General features: G+C 39.0%; 1 protein-coding gene across 1 annotated transcript in view; it reads left to right on the top strand.

Moving 5' to 3' along the window:
* Positions 1-15,701, top strand: part of camk2d1 (calcium/calmodulin-dependent protein kinase (CaM kinase) II delta 1) — a 79,254-nt gene extending 63,553 nt beyond the window's left edge. Inside the window, exons 14-18 of the mRNA XM_054601155.1 lie at positions 3,142-3,190; positions 11,615-11,690; positions 11,803-11,897; positions 12,808-13,033; positions 14,239-15,701. Coding sequence (XP_054457130.1) covers positions 3,142-3,190; positions 11,615-11,690; positions 11,803-11,897; positions 12,808-13,033; positions 14,239-14,242 — 450 coding nt within the window. The 3' untranslated portion in view covers positions 14,243-15,701. The remainder of the gene's footprint in view (positions 1-3,141; positions 3,191-11,614; positions 11,691-11,802; positions 11,898-12,807; positions 13,034-14,238) is intronic.
* Positions 15,702-16,085: the final 384 nt, after the last annotated feature.

Here is a 16,085-nt window from a genome sequence, read left to right as displayed (position 1 = left end):
GAACACAACGTTCCACTTTTCCCTTCATAGCAGCTGCTTGAAGATATTTGTTTAACACTAAGTCCTGTCCCGTCTACCTGTCTGTCCACTCTGTCACTCCAGATCAACAACAAGGCTAATGTGGTCACCAGTCCCAAAGAGCCTGTTCCCACTCCTTCTCTGGTACACTGTCTCCCTGCCTTGCTGCCCGCATGTTTGCATGACTGTCTAATCTGTCTCTGTCCATACTTTCAGTGGCATCTGTCCCGATCACACAGCCCTGTTGAGCCCCGACTACTTTCTCACTTTATTGTCGATATAGATATATATATTTTTACCGCAGACGTCTTTAGTGGTTGTGTAACATGAGTTGTCCACATGCACTTCTGGATTGCTTTACTGCATAGCCACATTGCTGTATATGGGCTACATTTTCCTTTTGTTGTTGATGATGTCTGTAATGGCAACAATGGGGCCATTGCATGTCCACTGTGGCTAATGTTAATGTTGTCCAGCCATTGTTGTCATCCAAACTGTAGGCAACACTGGTTTGGTACTGGGTAGATTATTAGATTAATGTAGTTGGAGGAGCAACTTCCACTTCAAGTATTTCCTACCACTTTAATTACCCTTTCTTATTTGTATAATGATACCCTCAATATTCTTGAAAGTAGAAACACTGAAAAATATTATAGGTTTGTGTTTAATTTCTGAGAAGTCAAAATATTTCTATATGGTATCCCGAATAGCTCTAAAAACTACAATTCCCATGAGCCAGGCAGAGATTAGAAACAGTTGCTAATGGGGACACTGCACCATACTTCATCCAAAATGACCCAGAACCCAAAAGCAAATTGTTTATCGGGTTTCTAGAGAGCGTTATCTAAAGGTTTCGCTTGTTGTTCGTTAGTCGTATTTCACTCCTCTCTTTAACACTATAGTAATCATTCTGACAGTTTCTGCTGGTGAAAAGATTGATGTCAATAATGATGATGCCATATCTTGTTTCGTTAAATCTGTACGCAAAGATAATTACATGTTGGATTACATGTTTCTTTGCTAACAACATGCCCCATAAAACCACAAGTTGTCATTTTAACATCTTAGTTTGTTTACAGATTAAACAAACAGGATGCATGTTGATCAGTCAACATGACAAGTATTGATATATTCTTCAACTATGAACAGAACCAGGCTAGCTGTTTTCCCCCGCTTCCCGTCTTTATGATAAGCTAGGCTAACCACACTGTGATTCCCGTTCAAAGTGCACAGACATGAGACGATAGAAAGAGAAGACAAATCCATGTATTTCCCCAAACTATTCCTTTGGATTTTTAGGGTGTTTTTTATCTTACAAGAATCTGACACAGTTGCAAACTAATGATAATATTGATAATTCAAATGAACACTGTCCATGCAAACAATGCCGAAAATCCTTCCCCTACTCTTCTTTCTTTGCAAAAGCATGCTGTATATGTGAGCAGTAAATCCACCCTGAATAGTTACTTCTGTTCTCTATTCTAGGTCTGTTAACGAATCATTCCCATGGTGTCTGTGTTTGATGTCAGTTATCATCATGTTGTCATCAGTGCAGGGTCAGACTCTATCATCTGTGATGAAAGACTTGATATTCTTGATGTTCAGGGTCACAACTTCCATTGCCATAACATCCCATGTGTGTGTAGTAATGCTGTAGTGATTCTGTTTGAGTACCTACTTGCTTACCCCTAAATAGCAATTTAGTCAACTTACCCTTCTTCTTTCACCATTTTTCTTTTTTCTTTTTCTTTCTTGCAAAATATTTTTCTGTCCAAACTTTTTCCTAACTCACTTCCGTTCTGCACCAACCTATCTTCCTACTGTTGGTCCTCTCTAATCAGGAGCCTCAAACCACTGTAATCCACAACCCAGCTGATGGAAACAAGGTATTCAGCTGATCAGTCTGAAACTGTAGTTTGCAGCCGATGTGCATATAGAGTAGAGTCTCAATGTTGCTTCTGCTGATGATGTTTGTGTGCCATTGGTTGATATCAACTCTTGACACGTTATGTTATAAAACAAACTATGGTATTTCTGTGAAATATCGCATGCTGTTATCAACTGTTGCATGTAATTCTTTGACCTAACATTCATCATCTATTTGTACAGTTTTCTGTTTTATAATTACTATTCTGGATATCGAGGTGATTGTAATCATGTAAGATCTCATGAAAAAAAATTGTTTTTGTCATCTTACATGCTAGTGTTTAAGCCTCTAAAAAAGCACATACTATCATTGTCATTGTAAAATGTTCTATGGTTGCGCTAAAAAGGTATTTTACATGTTGTTGGAACAAAATAAAGACCATGCAACACCATGGATCCCAAAGATGTTCCAAACAGAATAGCCTGGAGTTCATCTCCCATGTCTGTGCAGATGTTCGTCAGATGACTGTGTGGGAACACGTGCATGCTTGTATCTTTTGCTTTGTGCAGTGACATAATGGTGTTGTAGCTCATAATGTAGCATACAGTATGTGATCTTTTGAATAGTAAGTGTTGTTCAGCATCATACATATAAAAGCTTTTTGTTTGATTTATCACTTGCACCAATGCAGTATCCTGCTCTTTAGTGTTGTTGATAAGATCATTGTACAAGTAATGTGTCATACAACATGAGATACTCCCTATTTAACAACAGGAAACATGCAGTATCCATACAAAGAATACTTAAATTTAGTTTTGGAAATCCTTCCAACTGGTAATAATAAGATGGTACTCACTTGTTTGTTGCTGAGATCTGAGATCTCTAAAAAGAAGTCAAGAGGGTTCAAAAACACGAGCAGTCAAGTCATCAGACAGTTGCTTAACAAACCTGCCGGACTTATTTAGAAAGTAAATTATGGCATAAAGTACAACTACTACCCAAACTATTCATTCTGAACATCCAGTACTGTTTACAGACAGACTTTAATTCTTAACATCAACCTTTTAGATTTACCGTAGTGACCCATGAATTGGTCGCAACAACAATATAGTCTGACATGAGCTTATAGCAGATACAGTAAATTTGTGTTGGCATACATGTATGTAGTGTGTACAGTAATTATACTGTATGTTTGATGTTTGTGCTTTCATGTCGGACTGCTTGGACTCATGTGTCTCTTGTTTGTCTCTTCACAGGAGTCCAGTGAGAGTGCCAACACTACTATCGAGGACGAGGACGTGAGAGGTAGGGACAGTCAGACTAACCAATACAAGCTGCCCTTCTGTTAGCAGGACCACTCCTAGGCACCTCTTAAAAACTCTTTCCTCTTAACTCTTTAACAAGTTTTTACAGGTTAAGCTCACCTCTCTTTACCCTATTTGGGTGCACTGATTCACTTTATTACTAGATCTTCACTGGTTGTGTCTATGGCATGAATGTGATTCATGTTTTATTATTGTCTTTCAGTTTCAACACGTTTAATTTCCCATGGTCTATATTGCTGCATTTTCAATGTACATGGCTGGCCCAGTGCCATGTACTTGAACCACTGCAGATATTCTGAAAGTTAACTGAGGGCCACTATTGAACCCCTGCTGTTTGTGGTCATTTGTTTGAAAACTGCCAATCACATGAAATGGATCATGATGTGAATGAGGGCTATGACGGTTTGTGTAATCCTGCTGAACGGTAACAGTGCAAGGATCACGGTTCGGGAGTCAAGTAAACGCTTCCACAAGCAGAATACATTAAATGTAGATTGATGCACACAATGCCGAACCAAAGTACCACAAGTGCAATTTCCTCCCGGAAACTTTTTTTTTTTTTTTTTAGCTACATGTGCTGAGGTTACCACAGATTGTCATGCGAGTCAGTCACACTATGGCGGGTGCAAATGAAACGCCAAAACTGGAAGACCTGCCTACGGATGCAATTGGAGGAATTGCTCAATGTGTGCAGAGTCTATGACTGCAAGGTCTGAATTGTTCGATGCTCCAGTCAGGGTCTGGCCACTCGTGGTTTAACCTTGCTTCCCCCTCGCTCCATCCCTGTTCCGTGTGGAGTTTCTTCTAGGCACCTGTGTCTCAGGTGACACTTGACCCGCTCGTTGCCTGTCCGTGTCATTGGCCTCTACTGAGGGGTTCCAGCTGCTCCTTCGCTAGGGCCCCATCACGACTAAGCGCCATAGTCTGGGCCTCATTCTGACCGAACGCCTCCTTCCCCCACCCCTGATGGAGTTTGCACATCTGTTTGATTATTTGGCTCCAAGCTCGTCACTTGTGTGGCCTTGGGCATTTTAAAATGCTACTTGAAAATCTGTTTAAATTACCACAAACTAGCTGCAAAATTGCGGCATAACCCAATTTTGCTCAGTTGGTAATTTGTAATTAACTTCAACTCACTTTAGAATGTTAAAGGGGCGTATGTGGGTTAGTAGTAGAGCAGGGCCGTCGTCCATTCAGAGGATCGGCGGTTCGATCCCCGGCTCCAGTAGTCCATGCCAATGTGTCCTTGGGCAAGATACTTAACCCCAAATTACTCCTGCAGGCTGTTCCTGCGGTGTATTAAACTGATGCACAGGTGGCACCTTGCATGGTAACCCCTGTCATCAGTGTATGAATGGATGTGAATGGGTGAATGATGATATGTAGTGTTAAAAGCGCTTTGCATGTTCAGAAGACTATAATTTGCCCCTCCTTGCCCCTCTCTTGTTCTCACTTTACATGTAATATCTGTTGAGCCAAATGACGAAGACGCCTTAAGCCCCCTCACTGCCTGCCTATCAGAAATTAACTCCTGGATGACTAATGACTTTCTTAAATTAAATGAGGACAAGACAGAAATTCTATTAGTCGGCGCCAAATCGAATAGGGATGTCTTACTGGAGAAACTTGGTCATCTAACTCACGTAATCAAACCACAAGTAACAATTCTGGGTGTTATCTTAGACTCTGACTTAAGCTTTGTGCCCCATATTAATAAAGTGACCAAAGTGTCATTCTTCCATCTCAGACACATTGCAAAAGTGCAACCCTTACTGACCCAGCAAGATGCAAAATTGATGCACGCCTTCAGATCAAGCAGACTAGACTATTGCAATGCACTTTTCACTGGTCTTCCTAAAAAATCTATTGAGAGGCTGCAACTCATCCAAAACTCTGCTGCCAGACTGCTAACAAGAACAAAAAAGAGAGAACACATCACTCCAGTCTTGGCTACGCTGCACTGGCTGCCTATAGCCTCCAGATTTTTAAAGTTATTTTACTTGTGTACAAAGCTCTAAACGGTTAAGGACCAGCCTACATCACAGACTCCCTGTTGCTCTATGTTCCTCTTCGAACACTTAAATCCTCCACTACTGTTGTTTTCTAGCTCCTCAAAACCCCTTAAAGGAGAAAATTCAATATCCAGCTTTTTTCACTTATGCTCCCAAACTGTGGAACAACCTACCCAAAAACATTAGAGAGGCAGCCTCTGCTGACACTGTCAAGCATCATCTAAAAACATATCTATTTCGCCAAGCTTGTCTTTGATAACAGCACTTTATGTGCGCTCCATATAGTCCCAAAACTGTCCTTCAAATTATCTTTTATGTACTTAAACACTTTTATGTCTATACATTTTTATTCATTTATTTAATTATTGGTCTTTTTAATTGTAACATGTCTTCCAGTTCTATTCATATGTTGACGTATTTGGATTGCACTAAAATGCTCTGTACAAGCAAGTTATTCTGTTACTATTTTTATTTGTATTTATTTATTTTTTATTTTATTGATTTATTTTTCAAATGTACAGCACTTTGAACTACATAGTCTGTATGCAATGTGCCATATAAATAATGATTATTATAATTAGTATTATAAAACCGCTATACAAGTCTATTTACCATAATAACCAGAGTTCTGGACGTTTGTGGACACTAGGAATTAGATTCAGAGTTAGTGAAAGCTCACAAATAACAGTTGTTGTATTGTCAGATACTGCATATGTCTACATGTAGGCCTATATTGTTAACAACTATATAATCAGGCAAATATTAAGGTTATATTAAATATTAATATTAGGTGCTCTCTCAGTTCCACTTATCACTATTTAAGTCAAAGTTTGATGGGGATACAACAAAACCTACACAAAGTAGACTTCAGGTAGAGCTGCTGTAATATCCACCAACTGTGGGAGTATTCTGTTGAGTGTGAGCAGATGGATACCAGATAGCTGACAGTTCAAAGGCTCCAGTATAACAAATAGAGAAGGGGAAGGACCTTTGTGCTTGAGTTCAGGGAAGTGGTCATTAGAGATATTTGTTCTAGTTTTCCAAAGAGTGGAATTGATTTGTGATTGTGTGTTGTTCCGTCTGTGTTTTCGGATGGCTCACTAAAGTACTGACCTCTGCTTTAAGAAAGAATGTCACACAAATGAGATTGAATCTTAACATTTTGTAAAAGTGTTTATCCTTTAAGTATTTTCTGACTTCTTGAAGCTCCTCGCACTCACATATTTCCCTATAGTGTTCATGTGTTTGTGTGTATGCCTGCATGTGTGTGTGTTTGTGTGTGTAGCGTATGTGCTCCCATACTTGCAGTACATACATCTTCCTTGTTATTCATGGATCATTGGATTGAAATAGCTCCACACTGCTATCTATACTTATGATAGTGTTCAGAAGCATGTCTTCAGTTTTCTCCGAGGAAGACATTTTTCCCTCCTCACGTCTTTATGTTATTATTCTCTGGCATTCGTGACCCCAATCAGAGCCTCAGCCCGAAAGAGAGGCTAAGAAATCTTTATGAAATTAGCAAGATTTTAATCTTTACATCATTTGTGATTGCAGCAGTACGCTCTTTGTTGAGAAGGCATTGCTTTTAATAAAGGCAGATAGTATTGTTATTTCTTGATTGTGACTCATTTGCACCAATCTGAATGGTGGATGGTTGAAGGCTTCCTGTTAGAGTGTGTAACTTCATCTGCAGTGGTCAGTATTGGTTTGGCTGATAGGGGGAGGCAGTAACGTACTAAGCAGGGGATTTTATTAGGGCTGGGTGATATTTAAAATGATCATTTATTGTCTTTTAATGGAATCATATGTTGATCATATATCAAGCTTCTGTGAATTACCTAATCTTAATTGATAATAACAAGCACATACTGAATCAGATTTTTCTGAAAATCAAATTTTTATATCCCCCTTTACATATAAAACTCAGTTCAATGGGATTAACAAATAGTGTATATATGAATATATATATTTTTTTCACTATAATTTCACTTGAAACTGTTACTTTCTGTTTGCATTTTGCATTTTTTAATAAAATTAGAAAATATTCAGTATTTCTTGTTTGTCGAGTACTTCATTTTCATAGGAGTATATAAAAATAGGAGTATTCATTTTTTGCATTACCAGAAAAGGTACTAAATCATATATAATCATATATAATATGTCATAAATAAGATATGTTGCTAGCGAGATATGAAATTACAAGTCGTGTTAAAAGATTTTGGCCATTTCAGTTTTTAAGGAAAAGGTACATTAAAGCTTTTATATTTGTTTAATATGAATTTGCTCCACATTAGGAGACATTATGTTGTCTGGTTGTTGGTACATTCATCAGGAACACCTTGAGGGAAGAAACGCAAACTTGGACTCAAGGATGAACTTATTAGAATATGAGTGATCCATAACTCAGCATAAGATGGGATAGTTCTGACAATTTCACACAAATGTCTTAATAGGATAAAATCAGAAAGGAATGAGCTTGTTTTCAGCTTTCAGATATTGGACTCTCCATCAGAATAGCTAACTCTGTCTTCTCTTTGATGCTGCAGGCAGATAGTATGAAGTTAGAACAGACCCCGGCTGTTGCTTGACACAAGTTTTATGAATTTGTCGGCTGGAGAACCACCTTAAGAGGCCAAAAGGAAATGAATGATTATCATATTATTTATGGTTTAATTGAAACATGAGTCCAAATGGATGCTAATGTTGCTCTGTGTTAACACATTAGCCATGTCACCTTTGACGAAAAAGTTGATAAGATGTAAATTTTGTGCTTACAGGTTGTTCCAAACAGATGAATGAATACTGCTTTAGTGGTGGTAGTGAATGTAGCCAAACATTGACATTCATATCACCTTTAAAGTTGTGATACTTTGAGCTACTTACTTACTAGTGTAGACACAGGGATACAGAGATGAAATTGATATGGATCTTTACATCTCACTGACCCAAAACTGTTAACCTTAGTTGTTATTACATATTTATATCCCTGAACATCATTTTTTTTACAGCTGTTGAATTTAGGGCTTTGAACGAACGTCATTTCCTGCATGCTTTTCATTCATTCTCCATTTCATGTTTTGCTTTTCTCCATTTAATGTTTTCCCATCATTCCTGCTTCCTCTTTTCCCATCTACATTTCCTTTCATCCGTCGATCATCTTGCTCTTTACACTGTTTCATCTCAGCGCACTCTCCCTCCTCTAGTCCCCAAATCTATCACCTTAAGCACTTAGACCACTCAACCTCTCACAGGCCTTACTCCACCTCTTCATCTTCCTCCTCTTCCTTGTCTCACTCCTCCTCCTCCTTCCCCTGCTGGTACTCTCCTAGCGTTTGGCCCAGTGGTGAGGAGTGCTGCCAGTACATCTTGTGGGCCCTGGTGGCTGCCTACCTGCTCCTCTTCTTCACATCTTCCTTTATGGTCTTTTTCTATGATCATACCATCACATGCCGCTGTGGCCCCCATCACACCCCCACGCACGGGCCCCTGCCCAGCCTGGGCCCCACCGACTCCCATTGTAAGTCCATTTCCCAGTGCTTGGGAAGGTATTCACAACTGTAAGTAGAATTGTACTTAAATGTCCCTAAAACTAGAAAACATCCTGGATGAAGCTCCAGGCTCAAAGACGAGGTCCACTTAACTTTATTCCTAACTTTAAGTGGTTCAGCACATATTTTACATACTCCATCTCCCATTTTTAATTCCTCTGCTGTGAAAAAGAAATCTTATTGCATTAAAAAGACTTCTGTTGGACTAATATTTCAACACCGAGCCACACCTTATCCACTGTGTCTTCTGTCTCATAGCACCCCTCACTGGTCAGAAGCTGTCACAACTCCCTAGTATTTAGCCTGTGGCTCCCAACCCTTTTTGGTTAGGGAGCGGTATGGTCATTAGGGTCCGTAGGCCAGTATTGAACCCAACACAGTGTGGTTATATGGTAAGCGCTGTAACAACGTCTACCACGGTGCTCCAAATGTAAGCACCGCCTACCAAGTGTCTGTCTTTTTGATAACAACTGTAATGTGTCTGCAACACAAATTATTGGAAGTTGTTAAGTATGGAAAGCTGGCATTGAATGTTTGGCTGCATTTTTAATCTGTGAGCTTAATATCAGGAAGTTCCTGATTTAAATCCAAAAGTTTTTAGACTTTAGGCGAAGCTCTCGTACGGCTGCTTGATTTAGGACAGTGTTGCACATTTAAAAACAAAATCTTCTTTTGTTAGGTGAAAGAAATGATTTGTAGGAAATTTAAATTAGTTTTTTTTTTTTTATTAATGGCAAGGGTATTTTTTATGATATACATTTTTAAGTAGTAGTTTACATGCAAAGATTGGTGGCAGACAGCGGCTCAGATTGCACAAAAAGTAGTGTTATGATGTGTATGTTTCTATCCATTAGAGGGTTCCATCTTTCTGTCCATGCTCTAACAAGACATCCCAGAGGTAAAGACTATTTATTACACAGCTGACAGAAGCTCAAAGGGCATTATTTCTACTCCACTGATACTGTGGTGCATGACAGTTTTGGTACTGACGGAGGCCCAGCTCCTCTGACTGCTACTAGTATCATGTATCATGTTTCATACTGAGCAACACTGATATATACAATTTGCCTGCCTTATAAATTACATTCTTCGAGGCCAGAACGTAGAGTACTATCAGTCAAGATTCTATTACTTTTCTTCTCCGTGTCAAGTGTTTTCAGAGAGACATAAGAAGTGAAGAGAAAAAGGATTTGCTATGTCTTCCTCTGCTATGTTATAATGATGCCAGCTAATGTGGGTTTCTACAGTACAATACACATCTACTATTAGTTCATATATGGCTGCTAGTGCTGCTTTGTACACTGGTGAATAATTAATTAAAGCAAGTAAATTAATTTAGATTTTCCTGCATTTTGAAGGTGCAATGTGTAAAATTTGGCCCATTTTAGTTTGAAACATTCAGCAAATGAACTAACGTTATCAACAGAATGTGAAGAGGTTACAGTGTGGACGTTACAGCAAAAACATCTGTGTATTGTGTTGCAGAGATATCTACTCCCTGTCCTGTCATGTTAAACTTCTTGTATCGTTGAAATGATAGTGAGTTGGATATTACACAATGTTCCTTAAAAGGCTTCCTTCAGTGAAAGTTAAGTCTGGTCACCTTTACAAGCATTTTTACTCTTTCTTTGATCAGAAAGTTCAAAACTGAGATCTTAATTTTGCTCGTTTCAGAATGCACAAATTAACGTCTTAGTCACATAATTTTCCTCCATTGTCCTCTATCTATGGATCTATAAAACATGAAATGTAGCTACAAAAAAAAGCAAATCTATTGATTGTGAATGAGGTGGACACATCCCTACAGTCTGTTGGAAGCCCACTTACAAAGAAACATAAACCATTACATAAGCAGTTTAATTAAACTTTTTCACTGCCCCCATCAACTGCCACAGCAGCTTTAGTGTCGACTGAAAATCACGTCAGTTAAATAAATACGTCAGTCAATACTGATTGATTAAGACAACACAAAGTAAAATAACTCCCAACAGAAATCTACTTTCTTGCAAACAATGTCAAGCTGACTGAATGAAGTTAAACAACATGGTTTGTAATAGGCCCATTTTGGCCTCAAGAGGCCCCATTAGCAAACTGATTGTAAACCTAAACAGCACTAAGTCTCTATTTACAAAGTAAAGTCCACCACATTGTTTGAGCTGTGTTGGGCTATCTGTGAAAACAGCCATCAGAGGTATTCTGGTTGTATCCAGCCCGTCTGATGCCCCAGCCGCTCGTTTTAGTCTCGAACCAAAACGCAAAGTTAATCAGGGAGCATGTTTCCACTTTCTGCAGTTAGCTTTTTGCTCTTATTGTCGCTTGTGGAAATCAGTGCACAGCTCAAACAGCCGACTGTTGGCACTCAGGTAGCCGGGAACAGCAGTGGACTACAAGCTGTTGAAGGTAAAAATGGATTCACAGTATTACTGCGTGTGTGTATTTGCGTGCGTGCGTGCGTGTACAAATGAAAATTCTCTCCTTGACTTTGACTCCATGTCATCTCTAGTGTAGATGTCAGTTGTAGGTGTACTTTTTAGCAAGCTGCAACAACAGCACTTATTCTTTCCGTTTATTGTTTCCAAGCTCACCTACTTAGCATGAAAGGTCATTTTGATGTTGTTTTATGTTGAACCTTGTTGACTAACTTCCAGTATCAGTCTTTCATTCAATCATTTCTACGTGACAGTGTATTTTGATGTAAGTCCCCTGGATGTTGTGATTTTTTTTCCGGTCCACATTGTCGCCCTATTCCACATTGGTTCTATTATTAACTTTAATTTGTGCTTCTATTCATTTTTGATAATGGGTTGAGTTTGTCTCCTTCTCTTTGTCTCTGTCTCTCAGCTCGTAAGCAGGAGATCATTAAAGTCACTGAGCAGCTGATTGAAGCCATCAACAATGGCGACTTTGAAGCCTACACGTCAGTTCAACTTTTTGAATTTACTTTCACCTCAAATATCTGACAGACGCATACCTGTCAGACCAAATCTCACTGTTACTCTGATATATGTTTGTCTGTTGTTCTATTCCAGGAAGATTTGTGATCCCGGCCTCACGTCCTTTGAGCCTGAGGCCTTGGGCAACTTGGTGGAGGGCACCGACTTCCACCGCTTCTACTTCGAGAATGGTAAAGAACGAATGTTTGAGATGTAACTATAATGAAATAATGAATTCTTAGGTTGACCATGTTAATACTAGCATAAAGTTGACCATTCAACTCTAGTGGTATCTATCCATCCGGACTGTTTTGAGATTTTTGCTTCACCCTCAATATAATGGAGGTGCATGGAATTTCATTTGTGGTGCTCACAGTTTTCAAAAAATATCATTAAAAGACACAAAGTAAAACAATCTGCTCAGTAAGATACTACTAAAGTTATTGAGCTTTATTTTTTGTAATTTGGGTGAACTGATCCTTTTAAACAAAACCACAGTATGAGCATTTTGATTTCAAAAGTAGTGATTATTGTGCCACGGGATCAGACCTTTTAAGTAATTAAAAAACATTTTTTAAGTATTTTTCATTTCACTATGTTGTTAAGCATATTTGAACACATTTGAAAACACTGTGCTACACACTCAAAACAACGTGCGAGGCTGCAAAACGTTCTTATTTTGAAACAAATTTTGAAAATGTTTTACACAATTTTTACTTTCCCCTATACAATTACATTTATTCATTAGCGGTTATCAAATAACAACATAGAAAAATGTTAATTTCCATGTATAATCTTAATTTAAGTCAATATATGGTTTTTTTGCCCTTATCCTCTAACTCCACCCAGCTAAACTTCCTATTCCAGGATAATTGAAATGCTCGCTTAAGCTTCACCTCATAACCTTTGTCTTTTCCTGCTGCCATCTTCTCCTGAGTGCCCAATTGGTACTGTGCATGTGCAACTGGGAGAGGAGAAGGAAACCGGATGTCTTATTTCTTAGCTTCTTCTATCCTTATTGTTGAGCCCTGGTCTAATGGCTGTTACATAAAGTCTGAAAAGGTTTGGCTCTGCATCCACCCACCTCTCCATCCTCTGCAGCTCTGTCGAAGGGGAAGCCCATCCACACCATCCTGCTCAACCCCCACGTCCACCTGATCGGGGACGAGGCAGCCTGCATTGCCTACATCCGCCTCACCCAGTACATTGACGCCAACGGCATGCCTCGCACCATGCAGTCGGAGGAGACCCGCATCTGGCACCGCCGCGACAGCAAGTGGCAGAACATCCACTTCCACCGCTCTGGCTCGCCCACCGTGCCCACCAAGTAAGGTTCCCTCATCGGGCCCTGTCAGCCTCTATGTCCTTCTCATCCAGTGCTCTCCTGTCTTATCTGTTTATTTGGTCAATACTATTCTGTTGGCTGCATAATATTTTTAATAATTATATATTTACTGTATGTGTTTAAAGGCGACAATAACCCTCACGCATGCATCAGAAATCTGAAGTGAATATGGTGTATAAGGCACCAAGAATATAGATTATACACATATTAATTGGCGAAAAATATAAAGTAGAGTGATGGCACTCAACTACCAACTATAAGAAATAATCAGTATTTAAACTAAATGTTGACTTAAAGTGGCCCTATTATGCTTTTTCACTTTTTCCCTCTTCTTTAGTGTGTTATATATGTGTAAAACCTGAAGTCCACTCCTAAAAGGAGTTACCCTCCCCCTCAGAAGCTCCTGAGCTGCCTGAAACGGCTCCATTGAATTCTCTCCTTCACTTCTGTAACTTTTTGAGGTCATAATCTTATGGAAGTGACGTAAAACTCCTTCCGACTAGTTTGGCCCTCAAACAACAAAAGAGAGAGCTCCGCTGAAGCTCCGGAGGGAGAGTTTTTTTTAAATGTGAAACGTTGACCAATCACAACAGAGCGGGCTAGCTGACCAATCAGGGCAGACTTTGCTTTCTGGAGGGAGGAGCTAACGCTACAACGGAGCATTTCAGAGAGAGGATGAGAAGAGGTGCTGCAGGACAGCCAGGATGAGAAAAACAAGGCGGATTATGAACATTAACACATGTAACTTGAGATAAAAATATGCACCTGGAAAATAGCATAATAGGGCCTGTTTAACTGAAGAGCTTGACAGTTCATTCCTTACGTTGGATAGAACAGTTGACAAAACAGTCAAAACTCAAGGTCCACTTACTTGCGAAGCTTTCAACACATGACTTATTAATTGCATACACTTGTGGTCATAAAATTGATTGCAATTGACTGATTGTCAAACCTTTACCTAAGATGTCATCACATGCATTAGTACAGATGTAAACTTGAGTAATTAATTGTATTAAGTCCAATTTAATGATCCTGAATGGGGAAAAAACGAGACATTCTAAAGTTTCTAAAAAGAAATATCAGGCAAAGGAAAGTACTAAATATTTGATATTGAAACAAACATTTCATAATTTAAATGTTGTGTTTTTTTAATCTTATAATTAATCCATGTGTGATTTGTGTTTCAGTTGAGAGCACCATCTTTGACTACAGACACCCTCCAGCCTACAACTGTCAGACAAACAGACCCTGCCTACCAAGTGTCTGTCAAATCCCTCAGCCAATCCCTGGCCACAGTAGCTAGAGCTCCATCCTCTCAGTGTGTTGTTTACATATTGTCGCTGCTAGACTGAAGATTATTGTACATGTTGAAAAAAAAAGAGGGCAAAACTTCAAGTCTTGACAATATAATTTTGTAGTGAGAGTGTGTGGTGTTCATCATGGGAGATTTTTTAGATCAGTATGTTTTAAATAGAAGGGGTTTACAGAGGAGCCAGGGGTTCCAGTTAATTCATTTTTAATTGCATGGTGATATATGTGAAACTTCCAGTCATCATGTATTGACAGTTTTTCATTTGAATAGTGCACATATTGAGCTGTTATGATGTTTTCGCCTTTTGGCACACTGACCAATATATCACATATCTGCTTTTTACTCTTTTCAGAATTGCCATCTATTAAAGGTCGGCCACAAGCTTGCTTTTGTTTTGGTGGTGTATAAGTTTTGGTAATTGATGTAAATGGTTCTCTCTTTGCTTAATCTTTAGCAGTATCAATAGGAACTGAGTCAGCTTATTTTACAAATCTGTTTTCTGGTTTGCCACTGGTATCGAGTATGTTTACTAGGGATTTTAACTACATGTTTTAAAGGGAAAATCAATTGAAAAAGGTGTTTTACTTTGTACCTCCATCATCACAGCAGCATGTGAGAAGAGTCTCTTATGAAAGAATGTATAGACTACATGCATACAAATCTTGAAAAACATTCTGCAACTCGTTCCAGTCGCATCATATTATTCATACAGTAAGGAACTAATGATTTGATTTTTATCAGCTAATTTGTTGTTTACTTTTGATATTGTGAAGTTGATGCCAGTCCTTCCACTTGTCATTATTAATGCTGTCCTTTAAGCCCTTTTCTCCTTGATTGAGCCCACCTCTATTCTATGTCCGACTGGTGTACGCCAATGTTTTACAGCACCAAGTTAGCCATTCATTTTTTTATAATGAGGGAATTTACCTTTTAGCCAGAAATACTCGGCTGGAAATCACCATCTTAATTATTGTTATGTTAATCTATTATGCTATTAATTTGTCACTGTTAAAAGAAAGGGGAAGGGAATTGTTGGCATGACTTGCAGATACATAATTTCTAGAATCAATGCACGGCGAAGCTTTGAAGATAAGCTCGCAGGGAGTCTACTGAGGAGAACGTTTGTGTTAATGAAATTGAGATTTTCTGCATAGAAAACTGTTTGCGTTCTTTTGCTAATGGCATTTGTCCCTCACACACCACAGTTTGTTTTTATCTTTCTAAGATGCATTGAAATTGCTGATGAGACACTGGTATATAACGTAACGTTAACATGATCGGACAAGCCTAATGTATGTTTTAGAAATATCAAATAAAATGTCTGATACATGCCAAACACTTGGTTTGCACTTGTTTACTTTTTTATATATACATATATCACCATACGTGACCTGTTACTTTAACATGTTGTACTAAAAGTAGTCAGATGTTAATTTTTGGGTTAAATGAAGTTGCCCCCTCGATACCAACTCCATGGAAGGAGACGGTCAGGAGAAACTGGCCTTCCAGCCCGACCCAGGTGGAAGTTGTCACCCCACCACTGGCCGTAACCCAAAGCCCCATGGCCTTTAGGGTTTACCGAGACCCTGATGAACCTGGATACACCTCGGTGTATCCAGGAACTACCCGAAGCTCACCGTGAGATGGCGGAAAGGTTGGGTTGGACCCTAGGAGCTCACTACCTGGAGCAGGCTGATCGAGGAAGTCTTTAAGGATCCTGAT

The sequence above is a fragment of the Anoplopoma fimbria genome, chromosome 7 (genome assembly GCF_027596085.1).
Source record: "Anoplopoma fimbria isolate UVic2021 breed Golden Eagle Sablefish chromosome 7, Afim_UVic_2022, whole genome shotgun sequence".
Taxonomy (NCBI): domain Eukaryota; kingdom Metazoa; phylum Chordata; class Actinopteri; order Perciformes; family Anoplopomatidae; genus Anoplopoma; species Anoplopoma fimbria.
Note: the sequence above shows the minus strand (reverse complement) of the source record. Positions and strands in the feature narration are given on the sequence as shown.